Source organism: Antrostomus carolinensis, unplaced genomic scaffold (genome assembly GCF_000700745.2).
Source record: "Antrostomus carolinensis isolate BGI_N321 unplaced genomic scaffold, ASM70074v2 scaffold10086, whole genome shotgun sequence".
NCBI lineage: Eukaryota > Metazoa > Chordata > Aves > Caprimulgiformes > Caprimulgidae > Antrostomus > Antrostomus carolinensis.
This window is the reverse complement of record NW_010319788.1, coordinates 56,112-65,170: the sequence shown is the minus strand read 5'-3', so window position 1 is coordinate 65,170 and position 9,059 is coordinate 56,112. Positions and strand designations below refer to the sequence as shown.

Here is a 9,059-nt window from a genome sequence, read left to right as displayed (position 1 = left end):
TGTGTTTTGGTGTTTGAATTTTTTGGATTTTTTTGATGCTGTTCTGCAGAAAGAGTATGGCAGTAGCAAATGCCTTTAACATGCTCAAAATTCAGATCTTAAAATTTTGAAAATGGAAATTGACCTTCATAGTAGGTATAGAGCAAAATGGGAATGCATCATGTATATCCTTGTTACAGTGTTGGTTTATATTTATTCCAGAACTACTTTCAGAAGTAGTATTTCTTTCTTCAGTTTGTCCCAAAATACCTCTAAATTCAGAACTTTTCTTCCTGAGCATGTTGTTCTGTGATCCTGGGAAATGTTTCAGGATGTCAATAATTGCTCTTACTGTGAAGTGAAACAGATCATGGTATAGTAACTTCTTTTTTTCTTCTTATCTAGTAAAAATTACTTATTAAAAAAGCCTTTTTTTCATAGCTGTTTCTTTGTGCATTTAATAGTTACGTCCTTTTTTTTCTGTAGGGCATGGAAGCGGTATCACTTTTCCTTCAGTTTCTTGAAGCTTTTTTTTTTTGTGTTCTCAGCAAGTTCAGTGGGAATACCGTTTTCCTTAAAGGTGATTTTAAAGTCTGTTTGAAAATAGAAATTATCAGCCCTTTTATCACCATAAAGCTTTGCATCGTTCTTCAGACTTTTTATTTTGGCAAGGTTCATCTTGTTGAATCTTTTTCCTTGTAAACTTGGTAGTTCCAGGAGATAAATAATGTACAAGTTGTAGCATTAGGTTTGGTGATAAGTTACAACCTGACTAATAATACTTTAGAGATTTGTTTACATTTGTTAGTTTTCATTCTGTGTTGTAAGCAATAGCATATAAGTAGGGTTTTTTCCTATATTGATAACAGTATTCTTCTGCTGTGAAATGTCTTTTGGGAAAATTTACACTTAAACTTAGCCCATTCCACTTTTTGATCCACTGTAATTCAAAACATTCTTTAAGCATTGCTTTTTGGACTTTGATGCTGTGATCATCTGATGTGGGTTTGTTTCTACCCTGTTTTCATAATCTTCACCCTTTTTGTCCACTAAAGGCAAACTGCACAGAAACAGTAAAATTGCTGCCCTTACCTTAATTACTGATACTGCGGTTTCATTTTTTTCCACATAAAACTGATTTTTTTTTTTTTTTTTTAAATATTAGAAGTATTAAGGCTTAAAGGGATTGGTAAAGGGCATCTCTAATAGCATCAAAAACACCTGCAATCTGAGCTGTATTTCTCTGGCTCTGAATCATTGATACTGTCATTTCATTCATTCATTTAGAAAAGGTGATTAAGATCTGATATTTCAGAAGAACAAAACCAAATAAAATTTTCAGATCTTTATACTGGAAATAGGAATAAAATCTGTTTACTTTTTACACTGCAGTTTGCCTTTGAGAGGCACTACTTTACTATTATCTAAAGAGTGGGAATATGTGGAGGAGATCCAAAGTAGGAGAAAGTGGGGTTACTTTATCAGAAACTGGAGTTCTCCTATTGGGTCATCTCCTCCACTCACCCGCCATCCTCCCCACTGAGCTTTGCATCCTTGTGATCGGCTTCCAGTGTAGTTAAGGGAGCGTGGTACCAAGGTGGATAAAGGGAGATGGGTCAACCTGTTTGACACATGCATGCTTACATACAAGAAATTCAAAATTTCAATGGCTCTAAGGTAATTGTGGCACCCCGAAGAAACTTCAAACAGTGTTTTTCTGTGGAGGAGATTTTCCAATAGAATTCCAGCTAATGGTAAGTAACCCTATTATGCATATTATGTAGATGCCAGAAACAGTTGTGTATTTTGACACTCAACAGTCAAGAGTATAAAATGAGTATTACTGTATGGTAATACTACTTAATCTCTTTTGAAGGTAGCCTTCAAAAAAGTGTGATGTTATTCAAAGTCCAATTTAGTGTATTTTCCAAGTTTGTGACTGTTTAATTTCTGGCAGGTTTTACAGTGAATGACAGCTACAATCAACAGAATCAGTTTCCAGCTGTACAGCAGCTGCAGGATTCAAGCACACTAGAATCTCAGGCTCTTTCAACAAGTTACCATCCACCAGCTGTTCTTCATGTTCCAAACACGGACTCTATTAACGTAGTAAGTACTGCTAGAAGGCAGAATTCATTGTTCTGTGTTCACTGATGAGTTTCTTTGAACTATTTCATTGGTGATTAGGTAAACTGAGAAGTCAGAAAAGTTTCATGATTTCTTTTCTAGATTAATTATCTTTAACAACTGGAAAATAAAAGGGCGGGGGGTGTGAGGGGTGTGTAAGTGACCTGGCTACATGTTTCTAAAAGATGTGCACGTTTTGATGCTCTAGACTTAAAAAAGACTAATATAAAGTTGGATTATAAGTCTACAACTAAGGGAAGAACCTGATGTTATAAAATAATTTTACGTTAGTGCACTATATTGTGTCCTAATTCTTTAATTTCTAGGGATATCAGATATGATCAAGCAATAAAAATAACATTACAAATGTGTAGTGACCATTCATGGAGCTTGCATGTTGCAGTATATGATGTTCTTTCATGGTTCTCATCTGGTTAAATTTGTAAAAGAGCTTAATTGCTAAAAATACAGTTTAAATACAGCTTTTTATGATGGTAGCAGTACCTAGCATGAAGACCATCTGTAGTAATGTGTTTACCATGGTGACCTGCATCAATTATTTTCCCTTCATGTGTGTTTTCAGAGGGCAAATGTCAGTCAGAGACCTGAGGTGGTTTTAGGATCTGGAAGTGTTGGAGTAATTTCAGCCTACAGGCTTTGGAGTTTTCTTCTCTTAAAATCTTAAAATGTGCTGTTATTCTCAGGGATTATTCTGGGCTGGTTTTGCTCAGAGGAAAAATCTGTCCAAAAGGAGTGAAGTCTGTCAGGACCACTGTGTATTTTGCTACTCAGTGTGGGGCGCAGGCTGTTTAAAATGGCTGCTTTAGTGTTAAATTTAACCCCTCAAACACCAGAAAATCTACAAGACTTTGAGACATGTTTTTATTTAGATTCACAGGGAGGTGTGAGTGCACCACATTGTGTTTATTTGATTCAGTAGGTGCACTTTTTTTATCGTATTGTCAATTTCTTCTAAAAAAATTTATGAAAGCATAAATTTGCTTGTGTTGACTGTAATTGCTGTAATTTTTTTCGTGCCTATTTATGTGCCTTTATTGCAGTATTTTGTTACTGAAATTTACTTGAGGCTTTGATTTCTAGACTACTCGCCTGATACAAGATCAGTCATCACAAGAAGAACTTGAATTGCATAACCAACGTCCTCATTTTCTTGAGGATAATGAAGATCAAAGCAGGCGTTCGTATAGGTTTGTTACCCTTTTAGGTTCTGTCACAGAATTTCCTGAATCTTTTATGGCTAGTACTTATATGCAGTTCATGAAAACAAATTTCTTCTGATAGATGTGAATATTGCAACAAGGGTTTTAAGAAATCCAGCCATTTGAAACAACATGTACGATCACATACTGGTGAGAAACCTTATAAATGCCAACTGTGTGGCCGTGGCTTTGTTTCCTCAGGAGTTCTTAAGTCACATGAGAAGACTCATACAGGTAAGTGAGTACACCAGCTCTATATTAGCTTAACTCACATTTGGGTTTTGTAAACAGCCTGTATAAGTAAACTTAAACAAATAGCATGCTACTTATTTGTTTCTGTTACTTTAAGGAGTTAAAGCATTCAGCTGTAGCATTTGCAATACCTCCTTCACAACTAATGGGAGCCTTACCAGGCACATGGCAACTCACATGAGCATGAAGCCTTACAAGTGCCCGTTCTGTGATGAAAGCTTTCGAACAACTGTTCACTGCAAAAAACATATGAAAAAACATCAGGCAGTCTCCTCAGCTGTAGCAGCAGCTACAGAAACAGGAGGAGGAGGAGGTAAATTATTTCATTTTTACTCTTACAGTCCTTACCACATAACAAGTACAGATGTTTCAGTGGATTACATGAATGTTATAACAGTAATGTTACAAATTAGCCTTCCAGCATGGATAATGTGTAGTTCCAGAGCCACCGAAATTGCTCTGTTAGGCAAATTGTTTAAAGAAGTAAGTTTTCCAGGAGTCTGTCTCATTTATTCAAGGTATTTTATGTTACATCATTATTTCAGTGTGTCACTAAAGTAGAATATGTTTTGTCCTAAATTACTTATACCTGTATTTAATTATTGTAAAAATAAGAATTATAAATCCAACTTTATTTAAAAGAAGTAGAAACAAGAAGTAGTACAACAGAAGTAGTTACACCTCTGAAAGATATTTAAGTCCAAGATATTTAAGTTACACCTCTGAAAGATATTTAAGTCCAAGCATGTAATGTAGTGGTCATGTTTTTAATAATAAACTCTTCTATTTTTGTAATTTCAGCTGACAAATTAAACTAAACAGATGTGTGTGGGGGGGTTTTTTTTCAGTAGTTCCATGTGTGGAAGACAATGATGAAAACTCTGAAAGAACTTCCAGAAAATCTCGTCCTGGTGTCATAACTTTTACAGAAGAAGAAACAGCAGAACTAGCAAAGATTAGGCCTCAAGAAAGCGCCACTGTCTCTGAAAAAGTTCTTGTCCAGTCTGCTGCAGAGAAAGACAGAATTAGTGAGATCAAAGATAAGCAAGCAGAACTAGAAGCAGAGCCCAAATATGCCAACTGTTGTAGTTACTGCCCCAAAAGCTTTAAAAAACCAAGTGATTTAGTCAGGTAAGGAATGGGAAAGTTTTGTGTATCTTCAGTTTCCTGAATTGTTCACCAGCAACCTAGCAGTAACAGTTTCATCTAACTTTTTTTAGCTAAAGTTTGACTCATGTTTACGTATTTTTCTTTTTCAGAAGAGTTTAAAAATATTTGTCAAAATGTTATATATTCTGAATATGGCTAAACCAGCCTTTTCATATTTCTTTTCCTGCAGTATTAAAATGATCATTCTGAAGTTTTAGAATAAATTATTTATTTCTTGCTATAGGACTTGCATATAAAAACATGTAAAAATGAGTTTGAAAAAAGGCAAATGCTTATATCATTTTCTTTACTAGTTCTGCTTAATGTAATGTTAATATAAGTGTTCAATTAATTCTTAAATTAGTAAGATACAAAATTAATATTTCTACAAGCTAACATGAAAGTAGAAATTCATATATACATGTATTCTGGAATTATTAGGCACGTTCGTATCCATACTGGAGAGAAACCATATAAATGTGAAGAATGTGGAAAGAGTTTCACTGTAAAATCCACTCTGGATTGTCATGTTAAAACGCACACAGGTCAGTAAGATTTTGAAGGTCTCTGTTCAGAAACTGGTTACTTTCTTGACAGGCTGTTTTAACTAAAGATTCTGCAAAGAATGTCACATTTCACTATGATCTGGGAAATGGCACTGTGAATGATGGTGCAAGGTGAAATTTGCTACTTAAAGCATCATGAAATCAATCATACTATGATATTTTGAATAAACAATATTATTACAGCCTTATTTATTAGTAGGCTTATAAAGCAGTCAGTCTTAGCTCATGGAAAAACTAAATGTCTGTATCTGTAATATTTTAATTTCAAATCTGCTGTAGCATTTCAATGCTAAATGATTTTCCTAAGCAAGAGGGTGGAGTTGGAGGATTTAATACAACTATGTTAAAGGAAAAAAATATAAATTATAGTGTTTGTGCTGCTAAATAGATAGAAAAATAAGAATACAAAAAATTTGAGCAATCAGCTATTTGAATCATACAACTTGAATATAAACCTACTTTCTGTAATATTTAGGTTTTTAGAGTAGTTTCTTTGTATTCCTGAGAGAAGTCTGATTTTAGTAGTAGTATTTTTCAACCCCAATTTTGCATAAATTATAAAAAAACCCTCTTTAAATCTTTAATACTTGTTTTCCTCTTACCATTGAACTTCTATAATAAACATGGTCCTAAACTAATTAATTTCTAAAACTGGCTACAGTTTTGCTAAGATGTATTTAAAGCTTTCTTCAAAAATGCAAAAAAAAAAAAAAGATAGAAAGCTTTTTTGCTGTAATATATAATTATTTTGCTCATGGAAGCTCCCTTTCCAATTCAGTGTATTTGTACTTTCTACTGTTTTTTAAAATGAAATACTACTCTTTTGTGTTACACTAGATCTCTGTGTTGATTAGTACCTTGTCTCAGATAGTAGCAGATGCTAAGGATAATGAAAAGAATAAAGCAGGAATTTGATCATGTCCCTCCAAGTTCAAGCAGTTTGCAAGTTGTGGGACTCTGAACTAGAGATTGTATCTTTTTGCTCACTGCCTTTAGTGGAGTATTTTACATTAGTTTTATCCAATTGTTTTCTGAACCTAAAAAAATGGATAAGTGCCTGATTACCCTCTCTGTAAAGAATTTCTTCCTAACATCTAACCTAAACCTCCCCTGGCAGAGCTTGAGCCCATGCCCCCTTGTCCTATTGTTGGTTGCCTGGGAGAAGAGACCAACCCCCACCTGGCTATAACCTCCCTTCAGGTAGTTGAAGAGAGTGATGAGGTCACCTCTAAGCCTTCTCTTCTCCAGACTAAACAACCCCAGCTCCCTCAGCCTCTCCTCACAGGACTTGTGCTCAAGTCCTAATAAGTTCCTTGATTCAAATTTGGTTTTCAGTGTGCCACCTGATGATTTTTTTTCTAAGCCCAGTAGTTCTTTTGTTTCAGAAATGATGAGAAGTTGTTACCAGTTTTTATTTTTTCAAGCTTTTTATTATTTTGCAGACTTTTTAATAATATGAGAGGCTTGTAAATTATTATTTTAATATCCTTAACATTTTTTTCCAATCTGTTGTTCATCCTCTCTTCCACATTACGTATATTACAATTTTGACTAGCTTGGGTCCTCACTCAGCTGCTTAAAGAACTCTCTTGCTGACTCCCATCCTTGTGAAAATTATCCATATAATCCTACCTTTTGTTTCAAGTCTTATAACTGTGTTTCTTTAATTCATGAAAGTACTCTGTCCTTTCATCTTGTGACAGCAGTTTTTCTAAGGTCCTTTCATATAAAACCACTGTAAAACTTGGGGGTTGGAACTAGATGATCTTTAAGGTCCCTTCCAGCCCAAACCATTCTGTGATTCTATAATCACATTGATTTTGTGACTTCTTTACCAGCTGTAAATGACTAACATCACCAGAATACAGTAGTGCATTCTGATTTGGAAGTTAAGTCAGCTTTGTTTCGGGGTTGACCTAATGGTTTGCCAGGTAAAAAGGAAAACTTAGTCACACTTAGTATTACTATTTTTTTTTTAATGTCCATCACAGCTATAGGGAAGTCTTGGTTTTCTTCTTTGGCAAGGCAGCTATACAAAATACATTGATTTATTTCCCTTGTTTAGCTAGCAGGCAATATTATCCTGGAAGGCCTGGGAATTTCAGGAGTTATAGTGGGTTTTCAGCTGCAGTGGCATGTTTTCTGACAGATGTTTACATTCTGCTTTTTGTGAATTGTACAATTGCACATATGGTTAATGAAACAAACTCTGTAGTTAACTGTTGTTACTTATAGTACATTAAAAATCAGCCTGGAGAAGAGAAGGCTTTGGGGAGACCTTAGAGCAGCCTTCCAATACCTGAAGGGGCCTACAAGAAAGCTGGGGAGGGACTTTTTACGAAGGCAGGTAGTGACAGAGCAAGGGGCAGTGGCTTTAGGCTGGAAGAGGGAAGGTTTAGATTAGATATTAGGAAGAAATTCTTCACTGTGGGGGTGGTGAGACACTGGAACAGGTTGCTCAGAGAAGTTGTGGATGCCCCCTCCCTGGAAGTGTTTAAGGCCAGGTTGGATGAGGTTTTGAGCGGTCTAGTGGAAGGTGTCCCTGCTGATGGCAGGGGGATTGGAACTAGATGATCTTTAAGGTCCCTCCAATCCAAACCATTCTATGATTCTATGAAAAATTTCATTTGAGACCAAGGATTTTTTTCAAATGTTATGCAGTCTGAAAAGAAAGCAGAGAAAGAGGACTGTATGTGTGTAGGCCACATTTCTATACCTCTAGGTTACTTTGAGGCGGTTGGTGTTTTGTTTTTGAATATTATCTTGCTTACAAAATTTACTAATTCCTACTTGTAATCCATTAATACTAGTTAGTATTGAGGTAAAAGGCTGAAACAGAACAATAAAGCTGCTCGAATTAAAAAGGAAATGAGTGACTAAGTAAGGAGAAGCCAAATGCTGAAGAGGCTGAGATGAAACTTTTTAATTCCCCAGTTTTATGAGCTGTGTAATTGAAATAACTTGCTTAGTCAGGAAGGCAAGATGATAAGGAGGCATCAAGATGACTAAATAAGATTCTTCATGGAAATTTCAACACCTTACTGAGTTTTAGAAATATTAATATCTCTATCACTGAAATCCTTAAGTCATTTGAAAAGTAGACAAAATTATAAGTCTGGGTATTTCTAATTTATTCTGTTCAAATTAGTTTAGAATCTGTATTTTTTAAAAATTGTTGGTACAATGCTATTTATTTTTAGAGGTTTTATAACTTATCTTTCTGTTTTTGAAACTTTTCCAGGCCAGAAGCTCTTCAGTTGTCATGTATGCAGTAATTCTTTTTCTACAAAAGGGAGCCTAAAAGTCCACATGCGTCTGCATACAGGAGCAAAACCCTTTAAATGTCCACACTGTGACTTACGGTTTCGTACTTCAGGGCGCAGGAAAACTCACATACAGTGTCATTATAAACCAGAGACAAAGAAAGTTAGGAAGCCTGTCACCCGTACTTCAGCTGAGGGACTACAACCAGTCAGTCTTCTTAATTCATCGTCTACAGACCCCAATGTTTTCATCATGAACAACTCTGTTTTGACGAGTCAGTTTGATCAAAATTTACTTCAACAAGGACTTGTGGGCCAGGCTATCCTGCCTGCTTCAGTGTCAGGTAAAAATGGATGACTTTTTGGTGGTGGTGTTGAGATCAAGTACTGAACTTTCCTTTCTATTAGAGTTGAGAAAATTTTGCCAAACAGTACTTCCAAACCAGGTAAGAGTTGTACTGAATTAATGATTCAATGCGTGGTGGTGACATAAGTAGAAATCT

At 35.4% G+C, this 9,059-nt stretch overlaps 1 protein-coding gene across 1 annotated transcript in view; it reads left to right on the top strand.

Annotated features, from left to right (window-relative positions):
* Window positions 1–1,936: 1,936 nt before the first annotated feature.
* The window catches only part of ZNF236 (zinc finger protein 236), a gene marked incomplete at its 5' end in the record, with an annotated part of 28,310 nt that continues 21,187 nt past the window's right edge, over window positions 1,937–9,059 (top strand). The window contains 7 exons of the mRNA XM_010169382.2: window positions 1,937–2,088; window positions 3,208–3,314; window positions 3,409–3,560; window positions 3,676–3,891; window positions 4,430–4,709; window positions 5,169–5,272; window positions 8,535–8,900. Coding sequence (XP_010167684.1) covers window positions 1,937–2,088; window positions 3,208–3,314; window positions 3,409–3,560; window positions 3,676–3,891; window positions 4,430–4,709; window positions 5,169–5,272; window positions 8,535–8,900 — 1,377 coding nt within the window. The remainder of the gene's footprint in view (window positions 2,089–3,207; window positions 3,315–3,408; window positions 3,561–3,675; window positions 3,892–4,429; window positions 4,710–5,168; window positions 5,273–8,534; window positions 8,901–9,059) is intronic.